Below are 14356 nucleotides of genomic sequence, written 5' to 3'. Positions count from 1 at the left end.
TGTTCTTTAGCCACACTTTGAGAACTGCTGCTCTACAGCAAGTAAAATATTCACTGGCTACTATACAGTGATACTATAAGTTAGTCTTAAATTGTGTCTACCTGAAACATTTTAACATGCATACTGTATGTAATTCTTACTATCTCAAGACTTATGTCCCTTATAGTGTAAGCAGTTACTTAACCAACTGAGCCACCCAGGTGCCCAAAAATGGGGGTTTTAAAATGTAAATCATTTTCTGAATGATATAAATGATGTAACAGGCTATTTTGAGTAATTAGTGATGGATCAGCAGTCTAGCCAAGAACTGCTCTGTAGTTTTGCTTTCCTGCATATGGCCTCTTATTGAGTAGTTGATCTGTAAACAAACAAGTTTGTCAAGTAGTTAAATGTACATGTGGTGCTGCAGAGCTCCGATAAGACATTAAGAATAATCACAGTAGGGGCGCCTGGGTGGCTCAGTGGGTTAAAGGCTCTGCCTTCGGCTCAGGTCATGAACCCAGGGTCCTGGGATCAAGCCCCACATCAGGTTTTCTGCTCAGCAGGGAGCCTGCTTCCCCCTCTCTCTGCCTGCCTCTCTGCCTACTTGTGATCTCCGTCTGTCAAATAAATAAATAAAAATCTTTAAATTAAAAAAAACCAAAGAAACCATTTTTACCACAATTTTTAGAAAAACCTGTTCTTTAGAGTGGGGATCTGATATACTTAGGATGGATCACCTTCTCGTCCTAAAAAAAAAATGAATCAAATGTGAATTTACATTAAAATTCTTTTCAGTTATAAATATTTGTTTGAATTACTTATCAACACTGGTCAGGAGGAATATAATACACACCACATATATAATTTTAAATTTTCTAACAGCCACATTCAGAAAGGGAAAAAAGAAACAAATAAAATTAATTGATATTATGCTTCGTTTAACCTGATATATCCAAAATGCTATCACATCAATATATAATCAATGTTAAAATTTGAGATATATTACATTCTTTTTTTTTCCTGCACAGTCTTCAAAATCTGATGTGTATTTTACACTTAGAACACATCTAACTAACACATCACATTTGGACTAGTCACATTCGAAATCCACAAAAGCTAGTGGCTACTGTACTAAACAGCACAGTTTCAGATAATTCAGAGAGAATTCCTCACATCTAGGAAAATTGTTTTTGTTTCTAGGAAAACTGATTTCAAAATTTTTTGTTGTTGTTTAACTCCTTTTGTAGTAACATTTCTTTTTTTTTTTTTTTTTTAAGATTTTATTTATTTATTGAGAGAGAGAGAAAAAAGAGAGGCGAGAGGTCAGCAAGAGAAGCAGACTCCCTGCCTAGCAGGGAGTCCAAAGTGGGACTCAATCCCCGAACTCAAGGATCATGACCCGAGCTGAAGGTAGTCACTTAACCAACTGAGCCACCCAGGTGCCCTGCAGTAACATTTCAATTAACTTCCCCGAAGATTAAGGTGTGAGTTCAAGCACAAAGTGTCCAAAACTCAGTGAAGAGCAGCTTTCATCTGCCTAAAAATACCTCTGGAGAGGAAGCCAAAAAGAGGTATATCTCCCTTTCCACTCTGTAAGAAGGGTGCAGATTTCATTTGCTTGCCTGTTCTTCATTAATTTCTTCTTAACCCATCTAGGGTTAGTTTTCTGAATCATGAAGTGGTTAAAGCAAATCTGATGTTTCTTTTCTGTGATGAATATATTGTCTCTAAGGATAAATCAGGAACCTGACCTCTAGCATTCCAGTATTCAGAGATTTCTGCAGAGTCTTAACACCCACTGCACACAAAGTGTTGGGGAAAGTAGCTTCCCCAGAGAGAGGATGGACACATAAGGCTTCTGACCGTCAGGAGCTTATTAAGAAGTGAATTCTTGGGGCGCCTGGGTGGCTCAGTGGGTTAAGCCGCTGCCTTCGGCTCGGGTCATGATCTCAGGGTCCTGGGATCGAGTCCCGCATCGGGCTCTCTGCTCAGCGGGGAGCCTGCTTCCTCCTCTCTCTCTCTGCCTGCCTCTCTACCTACTTGTGATCTCTCTCTGTCAAATAAATAAAATCTTTAAAAAAAAATGTTTAAAAAAAAAAAAAAAAGAAGTGAATTCTTAGATAAGGGCAGGACCATGTGACTGACCTTTCCAATCTTGCTCTGCTGGATCTGCAAACCTGATTGGATTCTGTGATTTACAACCCAATAACGCCCAAAAGAATACTTTTAGGGATGCAATGAAAGGGGCAGTCTCCCTTACAGCCTAGTCAGCAGCTTTGTGCATTTTTCCCAAAGCCTCTCTACCCTGTCTGAAGGACCCACTAATACTGGGTCACAATGCTGTGACCCGACATGGATCTGGGAGGAGGGCAGCAGGCCTATCAGGGAGAAGAAAAAAGTTCTACCTCCACTTAGCGGAAGTGGGGGAAAACAAGAAAGGCAGTATGTAGCGGAGGTAGCAAGGCTTACAAGAGGAAGATGAAATGAGTGGTTGAGAAACGTGCACCAAAAAAAAAAAAAAGTGAGTCACTACTCTTGTTGCCAGTTACATGACAGGCCAGCAAGTGAGTCTGTTCAGTCTCCTGTGACAGAGAATGGTATTGAGAAGGCTCTTTACACACCCCAGTGAGGTTGCTTTGAAAGTAACAAGAGAGAAGAGGGGACTGGAATAATGAATGAGCAGCATGGATAGCTTTCATCTATCTCCTGCATAATTCACAAAATAATTTTCTTCTGGCAACACAAAGCTCCTATTGCAATACCATATTCAAAATAAATGAGACTATATAGCTCTGATGGGTGTCAATATTAAGTCTCAAGTTCCTGCTTAATCCCAAGAAACAAGTGCTCAAGTGACTAGGTATTAAGTTTCAAACAATTTTATCATGAACTTAGTAGGAAGTTTAAAAAAACACATGGAAGAGTTTCTTATCCCGGTTTTGATAGAGTACAGGGTAGCATGAATATGTGTATGGGGAGGGGAGAAAGAATGTGTAGAAAGGTGCACAACATATATGTATAGTATGATGAAATTTAACCAGAAACAAAGGAATTTTAGTTTTGCCTCTCTCAGCTAAGCCAAACATCTATTTCAGGTTGAAGATCTAGATTCTGGTCACTCCTCTGGGCATCTGTGTAGATGATGATAGACCCTTCTCAAACATTCAATAAATATTTACTGACCACATGCTATTCTTGAGGCATTTTGCAAGGTGCAGCCCACCAGAATACAACCACTCACTAGAGGCCCACAAAGGAAAACCTCCATTTTTTGGTAGGTAATAATATCCTACCTGCAGTTCTTCAGCAAAATAGCTAGATACAAACACTTCACTTATTATGGTCAGGCACCTTTTCAAGTCAAGTCATCCCTTTCAGATATAGTTCTCCAGGGAATGTGAGAACTTAAAAAAAAAAAAAAATGCTCAGTGTAGTTGATGAAAAGGATGAGAAAGTAAGACCAAACTGTAAATGCTATGTTTATTCTTTGGGAGATTTTTTTTAAAAGTTTATTTATCTTTTAATACTTTCAACACCCAACTTGGGGGCTTGAACGCACCACCCCGAGATTAAGAGTCACATATTCTCCTTAATGAGCCAACCAAGCGCCCCAATTCTTGGGGAGATTTTTTTTTTTTTTTTTTAAGATTTTTATTTCTTTGTCAGAGGGACAGAGAAAGAAAGAGCACAGGCAGAGGGAGAAGCAGGCTCCTCACCAAACAAGGAGCCTGACATGGGACTAGATCTAGGACCCTGGGATCATGATCTGAGCCAAAGCCACTTAACTAACTGAGCCACCCAGGTGTCCCTCTTTGGGAAATTCTTAAAACAGCACAAATAGTAATATTTTATCCAAGGGCATAGTGTAAGACTCATTAAAATATGCAGAACAATTTGAAAAAAAAAAAAAAAGTCTTCAAGTCAAATACATTATATTAAATAACCAAGAATAAGATGAGCATGGGTTTGTTCTCCAAATCTTAGAATATTGGAAAAGGGGGATTAAACCTTGAGGCTTAGGAAAATGATCTGGATCTTAGTTCCCCAGTGAGTATGAAACCTCTGAAAAGCTGCGGGATTATTTCTAAGGCTTAGCTTACTATCTATAAAAAAAAAAAAAGGCTGGAGTTTTAGCTCTTACAGTCTATGACTACTACATGAATCACTTCTAGAAACCGACTTGAGAAATGAGAAAACCTAGGAAAGACAATTAACTGTACCAATATTTCTAATACATCTGTTACTATACTCCAAGAGTGGATTCTACTACTTTTATGGAAGGCCAGTGTAGCAAGAGAGGAACTGATAATCCTGCAGTCAATTCTACTGCTTAGTAGGTTTTATAAAAAGAAACAAAATAGCAAGACTGCTTCTAGGGTTAAACTTTCCTAAAGTCAATCATGGGATGAACAAGATGCCTGACCTTACTAGCCAAAGAATATCATACTAGAATGCTTTCAGCTCAGTATCCCCATCCACCCTTACTCCCTGGACACTGGAGCACCATAGAAACATTCAGAGAGAATTCCCACAGGTAAAGGATCCTTTCCAGCGGCTCTGCCAGGAGATATATAAGTTTTCACAGGCGTCTGAGGGAACTCTTTGGAAATCTGAAGATACACGCAAGTTTATATGAAATGGGTATTTATAAGCAACAAGCTATTTCCTCTTACCACTGACATGACGAAATTTCCATGTTGGCATATATAAAAAGCAGAGGATCTCTTCCTAGGACAATTAAATTTTTTCTGTCCTGAATTGTGTATTTTCCTTTTTAGTCATTACATTCTTTCTCTTTTTTCAGCCCTCATACACAGTTGCCAAGGTGGAGAGTATTTGGAACTAGATTATTCCTAAAAGGGATAAGTGGTTTTTGCCCCTACACCAGGAATATTTAATACAATGACTATACTTTTAAAATGGCAACAATAAGTTCCCAAGGTCCCAGTAAAAGCATTTAGATCTTTCAGTTTCATTTGCTTCAGTTAAAAGCATCTTCATTTTTGTACGTGAATGTCTGACAGAGTGCTTTGATAACAATACACAAACACTATGAATAAATGGATGAATGGCAAGCTAGCTACATATAAAAAATATCAAAGATTAGATAGTAGGCAGTTTTGAAAAGTAATCCAAAACACATAACATTAATTTTTCAGAGAGTAAAAGAGCATTTGCAATATACTTCCATCCTAGAAAGAGCATTTCTGCTCTGCTTAAGGGCCAAATGAACAAGAGATGTCAAAAATGCCATCTTCATTACCTGAGACCTATGCGGAAAGAAGTCTCCTTTCCTGGAGTCTGAATAGGTTTGATCAAAATCACCCACAGCTGTAAGTCCACATTATAAAACCTAATCAAGTCCTCTGTGAACATTGTATCTTAGCAGATACTAATCACTCAGTCAAAGAAAAGTGAAATCACTTTTACCAAGAACACAAGGTCAGGAAAAGATGCTGTGATTGTGCTAAACTCAGAAGCTGCCTCAATACAGGTGTCCTCTTTTAAGCCCTCCGGCTCTCATCCTTTCAAAATGACCACTCCTCCTTCCATCTCAGGCCTCCAAGGCTTGTTCTGCAACTAACCTGACACCTTTCCATACGTTGGAAGCCTCAGGCTCCACCACGCCTTATCCCTACCAGATTTCTACTCTCTTGCGGTATCGGGCAGCATTTTGGGGGGAGGGGGGAGTGAGAATATATACATATAATTTTTTTCTCTCTGTCTCACACACATGTCCATGAACGGACAGACCAAGGCTTGGGGCCTAACTCTGTTCCCCTCAACTCTCAAGAGTCCAACCTTGCTCTTGGAAGGGCTGGCTCTGCGTTAACCCTTGAGCTTCCACACCCCAACTAGTGCTGGTTCCCGTGGCCCTTTCCTGTTTCTCGCTTCGGCTGTTCGGGCTTTCGGCCGCACAACCTGCTTCCCGTCAGTAGAATTCTTGGATGCTGGGAGCAGGCCTAGAAGACCCCCCAGGCGACCTCCGGGATCGGAGATGGAGAGGCCCCAGCGTCCCTCCACCGACTCCGGCTCTTTGACTGTCCACGCCCCAAACTCGGTCTTTACCTAGGCTCTGCGACCACCTCCGCCACCCTCCGAGCATCCCGCGCGGCGGCCCAGGCTTTCCCAGCCCCTGCTTCCGGGCTTTCCCCGCACTGATGCTTCCGGTGCTCGGCCTCTCCCCCGAGCCGGCCCCACCGGCCCGCACCGCGGCCCCCGCCCCGGCCCCGGACCTCCGCGCCGCTCGCTCGCGGACTCTCACCGCTCGAAGAGCAGCCGCACGGAGAATATGCCCGCCGCCACTGGGAATGCCGAGAAGATGTGCCGCGCGCGCGGGTAGCCGTAGCCGTCGCCCGGCCCCTCAAGGTCGGCCCAGCTCACGTTCTGAGGCAGCCAGAAGCGTTCGCTCCACAGCCAACCCCACAGCAGGCCCAGGGCTCCAGCCGCCGCTGTCGCCATCTTACGCCCGCCCCGCGGCCGCCGCCGCCACAGCCTCAGCTGCAGCTTCAGCCAACGGAACCCGCGAGGAGGCGGCCCCGGGGCGGGGCCCGACTGGCAGCCACCCCGTTCCGGCCCCTTCTCGTCCCCGGCAAGTCTCAGCCCGCCTCCTCCGTGGGGCAAGGCCTCTTCACCGCCCATCTCGGCTCCACACCCACCCACCTCCCTGACTGCGGCCCCCGGGGCCGCCTCTCCCTAGGACCCCGCCTCCGGCCTGGCCACGCCTCACTTCCCCGCCCCGCCTCCATCCCATCCCGTCCCGCGGGCCTTGAGCTCTGCCCCCGCCCATTTTTGCCAAGGATTTCGGCCACTCTTCCCCTTCTTCACTGTCCTCCAGCCATGGCCACACCCCTATTTCCAGGCCTAGCTCCCTGAAGGGGACGCTCCTTCGTCTCCGCCCAGGCGTTCCAAAGGCTGTTCCCGCTTCGAGGCAGCCCGTACCTACATCTCTGCCCCCAGCCCCAATCACTGGGGCCTATCTCTTCTCAGGTCCGCCTAAACTCTGCCCACCTGTAGCGTTTTGTGCTCCCAACTTTTTACCTTCCTTCGTGTCTTTCCATAATCTCAATTCCCTTTCCCTGTTTTATCTCTTAAAATGGACTTTTGAAAATCCTTTTATTTTTCTCATGGGTAAAAGGAAATTGAAGATATCCAAAGGATATTATCCAAAGAATAATACAAAGGAAAAAAAAAAAATAAATGATGGCCAATATTTAAGGAGAGTCACTGTGCCAGGTACTGAACATTTTACACCAGTTATTTAACGCTATCATCCCATGAAGTATTTACTATTTTACCGATGGGTAAATTGAGGTCCAGAGGGGTTAAGCAGCTTTCCCAAGGTTAGATAGAATCGTGTAGACCTGGGCTTCCCATCTAGAGAGTTTTTAGACTCTGGAACCCTGAGCCCTTGTCTTACAACCCTTCTTAATATTAGGTTTGCGCATTAAATATTTAACTCTTTTGTGGATCCACATAAACAAGAAGGGGAGCCATAAACAAGAAAACTTCAAAAAGCTAAAATTCAAAATTGTCCCTCAACTGCTGGAGATTCCTGAACCCTGAGTGCAGTCTGTTTAAACCCTAAACCCAGCTGTTAGGTTAATTACCACAGACTAACTAGAATGATCTGAAAAGAAGATTAAAAGAACTGAATCTCTACCTCTTGTTCAAGGACAGATAAAGTAACTTTGTAACTAGTAAGGCAGGCTTACACCAGAAGCTAAGAGTTTCAGGGGAGAGGAAGAAAGTGGCGGGAGGGTAAGGGAACCATCCTAAAGTTGACTAGGTTTGCTTTAGCTCAGTGGTTCTCAAACTTGAGGTACCACAGCTTGGATCTTAGCTTGTCTCATCTCTCACATGGAGAGTTTGCTAAAAGTTTTCTGGACCCCATCCATAGAAATTCTGATTCAGGAGGTGAGTCAGGGTGGGGCCTATGATTTATATTTCTCATTTCTAATAAACTCATAGGCAATGCCACTGCAGCTGGTCTGAGAACCACTGCCTGGAGCCATTTTTGTTTCAACGCAGCAATAGTTTACTGGTAATTACCCTCTATTCAAGGTACATTTTAAAAAGGTAAACTTGGGGCACCTGGGTGGCTCAGTGGGTTAAGCGTCTGCCTTTGACTCAGGTTGTGATCCCAGGGTCCTGGGATGGAGCCCCACATCAGGCTCCCTGTTCTGCAGGAGGCCTGCTTCACCCTCTCCCTCTGCCTGCTGTTTCCCCTGCTTGTGCACACTCTTGTCAAATAAATAAATCTTAAAATAAAATAGTAAACTCTCCTTGATCCCATGGGATTTCAAATCAGAGTCCCAAGGAACAAAGAACATACTAACTTGGCATGCAGGAACTAGCACACAGTAATCTTGGTCTCAAGGTCTATCCCCCCAAAACCACATTTGTACCATTTCTCAACCTCTTGGCTGTTAGAAAATATATAGTTGACGAAATATGTAATGAGAGCAAACTTTGTACAGCTTTCACGTTCAGCAGTGATCCAACGAGCAAGCTAGTGGAAGGAATTAAGTTGGCCCTATAGTAGTCATGAAGAGTCTCCTTAACTATCTCAGGTCCCAAGCTGGCCCCTTTTCTTGCTTCACCAAGAGAAAAGCACATCATCGGGGTGCCTGGATGGCTCAGTGGGTTAAAGCCTCTGCTTTCGGCTCAGGTCATGATCTCAGGGGTCCTAGGATCGAGCCCCACATCGGGCTCTCTGCTGGGTGGAGAGCCTGCTTTCTCCTCTCTCTCTGCCTACTTCTGATCTGTCTGTCAAATAAATAAATAAAATCTTAAAAAACATATTAAAAAAAACACAGCCTTTTATTATATTGTTATGGAGCTAATCCTTGTTTCTACTCTCTGTACCTATGTCTATCTTAGCCCTTGAAAGACAAAGAAAATGGTTCTTCTAAAATTAATCTCAGTCCCTGCATATCTGATTTACGGTGACATATTCAGCTAATACCCATAGGTGCTGGCCATAGACACATAGACTTTTTTGTATAAAATCAGTAGATTCGTTGAGTACTATGTGGATGGGCTGGAGTATCAGTGAGTCACACAGTAAACGTAGCTAAAATCAAGCCAGGGTTTGATATTTTATGGATGTCATCCTGGATTAAATGTTGAGTAAACAGGGCTTCCTAAATGACTTCAGCCTGTGATGGGGTCAAGAGCAGAAAATAGAACCTTGCCATCCATTTGGAAGACCAGGCAAGACCCTGGACCATGCAGTAAGTGACCATGGAAAAATGTCACAGATGACTCAAAAAGCATGCCCAAGATAATTCACACTCCCATACTTCCATTAAAAAAAAAAAAAAAAAAAAAAAGTGTTGGGTGGCCCAGTCAGTTAAGTGTCTGCCTTCAGCTCAGGTCATGATCCCCGGGTCATGGAATCAAGCCCCACATTGAGCTCCCTGCTCAGTGGGGAGTCTGCTCCCCCTGTTTGTGCTCTCTCTCTTTCAAATGAATAAATAAATGATACTAAAAAAAAAAAAAAAAGTGCTTTAACTATTGGGGCAGTTGCCTCTAGTGGAAAGGAAATCAAACAACTAACTATTCCTCTGCCCAGAGTGGAAAACACAGATATCTTCAAGGAGAGGCCTTTGGAAATTCCCTTTAGCATGTTAGGCATAATTGCAAGGTGAATTGTTAAATGTTGAGTACAATGAATAATAAAAAACCACTAACCGATTTTGAATGCCTAAAACAAACAGCTCATTTTGAATGTACACACGAATTTTCTTGACAAGTTGCCCTCAATTTTTAAGAAAAATTTGTCCTTTAGAGCAGATGAGCACCCATGATCGACCCAACACCACCACCTAGCGGTGAGATATACTCATAACACTTATCTTCACTTAAAATGCACCAGACCCATTTGCTTTTTCTTTCCAAACCACTCAAGTAAAAGGAGGTCCTGGGAGACTGTCACAACGTAAAATAAAAATTGGAAAAGAACACTGAAAAGTTCAAATGTAAATTAAAAGCTTTATTGAATAAAAATGTTTCAGACTAAGCAAGACTGTAAGAAAGCAGAATATTTTACATCTCTAAAAAATATTAGAGCTAAATCTCTAAAAAGGGAGTACAAAGAAAAGTCTGTAGCTTAAAATACCTCTCTCCCCCACATAGATTTCGAATATCAATTATGTACAACAGATGTACTCAAGTTTATAATGGTCTGAAACTTAACTACTAGAAAACCATCTTCCCGAAAAAGGCCTATAGTTGGTTTAATTGCACCCTGGAAATACTGTTTGCCATAAAAATCAATACATTTCAGAGCTGGTAAATATTAAAATAAAAACTAGTGTCCCAGAAAGGGGATATAAGAAGTGGAATATCAGGTTTGGAAGTCTGGGCTCAAGCGGTTTAAGGCAGTTTTTTCTGTTATTTCCTTTAAACTCCTCACTTTTGCTTTAACATGCAACATGGCAAACAACAATACAAAAGATCTTATAAAAATATTGCAGCTTTCAGTATATTAGGAGCTGCATAGAGACTACCAAAGAAGAAAGCAATCATTTGGGGTCTAGTCAAACTTCCCTGGCAAATACCAGAGCTTATAGGAGAGACAGTGGATCTCCCCAAGCACCAAATGTGCTCAAGTGCCCCCAAAGAATGGTGGTGTTATAGCTCAAGAATCCAGTTCAGGATATTATTTAGAGAAAAGGATGCATAGCAATAAATCCCCCGTATCTATCAAAGTAAGAAAATTAACCTAAAAAATGTTTTAAAGATTAAATATTGGATCTCTTAACAGACGAATACTAAATAATTAAATTGGTACTCATTTAAAAATATACAAACTGTGCCCTTTATACTAAAGTGCATTCAGTCATAATGTTTAGGTCTCTAAACCCCCTCTGTACGTTCCCTAATTCCATAGTTGAATTTTTAGTGTAACAATGTGCTTATAATCATCTATTTTTGTAATGCCTTTTGGGAATACAGTGGAGTCTGGACTTATCAGTTGGCATATTCCGCCCCCCTTACCATAAGACCTTAAAGCACTTATGTATATTCTCATTGCTAAAATAGAGGACTTAAGTAATATTATCTCTAGAACTTAGAATTGGTTCACTTAAGCTGCAGTATGGGATTTTTTTTTTTAAGAACTCTTCCAAAATTACTTGAATATAAATTACAGTTCATGCTAAGATATCTGTGTACGTGCATCACTGTGAGAAAGGGCAGAGGCTCACTAACACGAACACAAATTTAAGGCCCAGCACCACTTGTGGTCTGTCATTCCTCATCCTCATCCTCATCCTCATCATAGTACCGATTTCTCTTTATCTGTTCCTCCACAGACAGCTCTTGAACTACTTCTTCCTCCCAGAATCCCACATCCTGGGATTTCTGACTTGGGGTAGTGAATTCATTCGGGGAGGTATCATCTGCAAAGCTGGACCAATTTGTAGACTTGGGTTCTAGCGGAGACTGCTGCTTGAGGCCTCCTTCATCTTCATCTAAGTTTGCACCATTTTCTGTAAGATTCTCACTCCCCATCTCAAAACTATGATCTTCCTTACTTCTTCCCCCCATCTCCCCTCCTCTAGATTCCTGGTTTTGCCAGGTTGTTTTTCCCACACTACCATTCTTCTCAGAGGTATGGGCATTTTCCACTTGTTTCCTTTCTGCTGTCGCTCCTCCTATCAGCTCCTCACTCTGCTCTGACATGCTCCAGCCTTTCCTTATAGGTGGGGACAAGATTTTTGGGCTCTTGACTGAAGTGGTTCGAAACGAAGCTGCTACGGTGAATGGGCGGCTTCTTTCTTTCAGTGAAGAAGATCGTCTTAGCTTCTTCAGATCCAGATCGACATCCTCAGGAGCGTCAGGCTTGCTGATTTCATCCTCAGGAGGCCATTTGGGCTTGGATACTTTGATCCCTTCCTCCAAGATACTTCCTGAACTACCAAGTTCAGTGGGAGGCGGCCAGGCAATCTTTAGCTTCTTGGTTTCTGCTGGCTTGTCTTCTTTCTCTGGCTGAGAGGAGGCCTTGGCTTCCATGGTTGCTGTCAGCACACCCACCTTAGCAATGGGGGCATCTTCTACCCCTGGGCTCTGAGGGGTCTCGCCTGCATTTGGAAGCTGGGCAGGTCTCTCCAAAACCCCTTCATTTTCATTTTTGCTTGCCCACAGATCCTTGTGTGGTCTGTGCCCAAAGCCTTCATCGTAGTTGCCTTTAGCTTTAAAGAGCTGATTGAAGTGAGGCTTGCAGTAGATTCTCCCATGTAAAGATGCATAAGTTCCTAGACTGTTGTTAAAAGAAAAAGAGCATAAAGTTAATAGACCTGTATACTCTTATTTATACTAGCAGGCTGAAATCTGGCAACTGCAGTATTTTCAGAAGATGCTAATATCTTAGAAAATATCTTTAAAAGGACATTGATCAGGGCGCCTGGGTGGCTTGGTGCGTTGGGCCCCTGCCTTCGGCTCAGGTCGTGATCCCGGGGTCCTGGGATCGGGTCCCACATCGGACTCTCTGCTTGGTGGGGTGCCTGCTTCCTCCTCTCGGCCTGCCTCTCTGCCTACTTGTGATCTCTGTCTGTCAAATAAATAAATAAAATCTTTAAAAAAAAAAGGACATTGACCACCTAGAATTCTTTACCCACTCCCTTTCAAGCCCATGTGTTTTACTATCCTTATAAAAACATGCTCATTTCTAGGCCTGAACTTTCACAAGACATTCTTTCATGTGGTATATCTTCCTATTTTCAAATGGCTTCACTCCCCTCTGTGAAAACTGTCAAAAAACATTATTTATTCCAAGAAGTCTTCCCTAGATAAGCCCACCTGTCTCTGACCACTCACAGATTTCCTATTTATAATCTGTAACTACTTACAATGATATCCCTTTGTACAAAGTTGGATCATTTTCCTCGTTCCCCTTTTGTGTTATAATTTAAAAGGACATCTCTACAGGAGTAGGTATAATGCCCTGCAAATGGTCTGTTCTCACTAGATGCTAGTGCCTGGATATGGTGAACAGCAGCCCAGTGAGCAGCAGCCAGGAAGGAAATCTACTCTAATATCAGCACTGGACAGGCCTTTAGAAGATTTGGTGTCTCTCGCAGGGCAACACATTTTAAAGGAGATATAAAAATAATAGCATTTCCACAGAAGAGATTAAAAATTCAGAAACAGAAAAATATGCTTTGGGGACACCTGGGTGGCTCAGTGGGTTAAGCCTCTGCCTTCGGCTCAGGTCATGATCTCAGGATTCTGGGGTCGAAGCCCCATATCAGGCTCTCTGCTCAGCGGGGAGCCTGCTTCCCCCTCTTTCTCTGTCTACCTGTGATCTCTCTCTCTCTCTGTCAAATAAATAAATAAATAAAATATTAAAAAAAAAAAAAGAAAAGAAAAATATGCTTTGGAGAGAAAAAATACAATACCAGGGGCAGAAAAAGAAACAACGAGAAGAAGTTACAGAGGCACATTTTGGCTCAATAGGAGGGAAAGTTGTGGAGCTAGAGCTATCTTACACTGGAACTAGGTAGCATCTCAGAAGGAATGCTTGCTCTGAAACTAGGTAGTATCTTACAACTAGTTCTAGTACCTAGAACTAGGTAGTATCTTAGAAGGAATGCTTGCTCTGAAAAGAAAGCTGGGGGAAATGGCATCCTAGTTACTTATTTCTCTAAGACTCTCTGATTTAAATGAGTTAATATGGAGTATGTCCCCAATTTGTCACATCTCTCTTTTTTTTTTTGAAAGATTTTATTTATTTATTTGAGAAAGTGAGCTCGGGCAGGGGTGAGGGGGCAAAGGAGCAGAGGGCAGAGGGGCAAGCAGACTCCACGCTGAGCAACTAGCCCGACACGGAGCTCGATCTCACAACTCCGAGATCGTGACCTGAGCTGAAATCAAGATTTGACACCTAACTCACTGAGCCACCAGGCGCCCCAATTTGTAACATTTCTATCCATACCTTGAGTTACATGGAAGAAATTATAATTATTTTCTCAGAAATCAAAGGAAGCAATATATAGAAAAATACATGCTCTTTAAGGTCTATTATTATTGTTATTACCATTTATACAGTTTGGGACATGTAAGGACTTAGACAAGCATACTTTTTTTAAAAAAAGATTTTATTTTAAAAATTTTATTTAAAAATTTAAAAAGATTTTATTTATTTGAGAAAGAGAGAGAGCAAGAGTGGGGTGAGTGACAGGCTCACTCTTGAGCAGGCAAGAAGAAGAAGAAGCAGGCTCTCTGTTGAGCTGGGAGCCTGATATGGAGCACAATCCTGGGATTCCAGGATCATGACCTGAGCCAAAGGCAGACGCTCAACCAACTGAGCCACCCAGGCACCCCTACAAGTATACTCTTAAGATTTCCTAACTTTATGATTCTGTAA

At 42.5% G+C, this 14356-nt stretch overlaps 2 protein-coding genes across 8 annotated transcripts in view; both read right to left on the bottom strand.

Moving 5' to 3' along the window:
* The window catches only part of CERS5 (ceramide synthase 5), a 30117-nt gene extending 23470 nt beyond the window's left edge, over positions 1 to 6647 (bottom strand). Inside the window, exon 1 of one of the 3 annotated variants that reach the window (XM_045072999.1) lies at positions 6248 to 6647. In XM_045072999.1, coding sequence (XP_044928934.1) covers positions 6248 to 6624 — 377 coding nt within the window. In that variant the 5' untranslated portion in view covers positions 6625 to 6647. The remainder of the gene's footprint in view (positions 1 to 6247) is intronic. The other 2 variants (XM_045072998.1, XM_045072997.1) reach the window with 2 other exon arrangements.
* A 3311-nt stretch (positions 6648 to 9958) lies between these two features.
* The window catches only part of LIMA1 (LIM domain and actin binding 1), a 92565-nt gene continuing 88167 nt past the window's right edge, over positions 9959 to 14356 (bottom strand). For all 5 annotated transcript variants that reach the window (XM_045073025.1, XM_045073026.1, XM_013049167.2 and 2 more), the window contains one exon: positions 9959 to 12250. In XM_045073025.1, the coding sequence (XP_044928960.1) occupies positions 11239 to 12250 (1012 nt within the window). In that variant the 3' untranslated portion in view covers positions 9959 to 11238. The remainder of the gene's footprint in view (positions 12251 to 14356) is intronic.

Source organism: Mustela putorius, unplaced genomic scaffold, assembly GCF_011764305.1.
Source record: "Mustela putorius furo isolate JIRA1106 unplaced genomic scaffold, ASM1176430v1.1 tig00537227_pilon_pilon_pilon, whole genome shotgun sequence".
In the NCBI taxonomy this organism is placed as follows: Eukaryota; Metazoa; Chordata; class Mammalia; order Carnivora; family Mustelidae; genus Mustela; species Mustela putorius.
The sequence above is the reverse complement of the archived record's forward strand: the minus strand, read 5'-3'. Positions and strand labels throughout refer to the sequence as shown.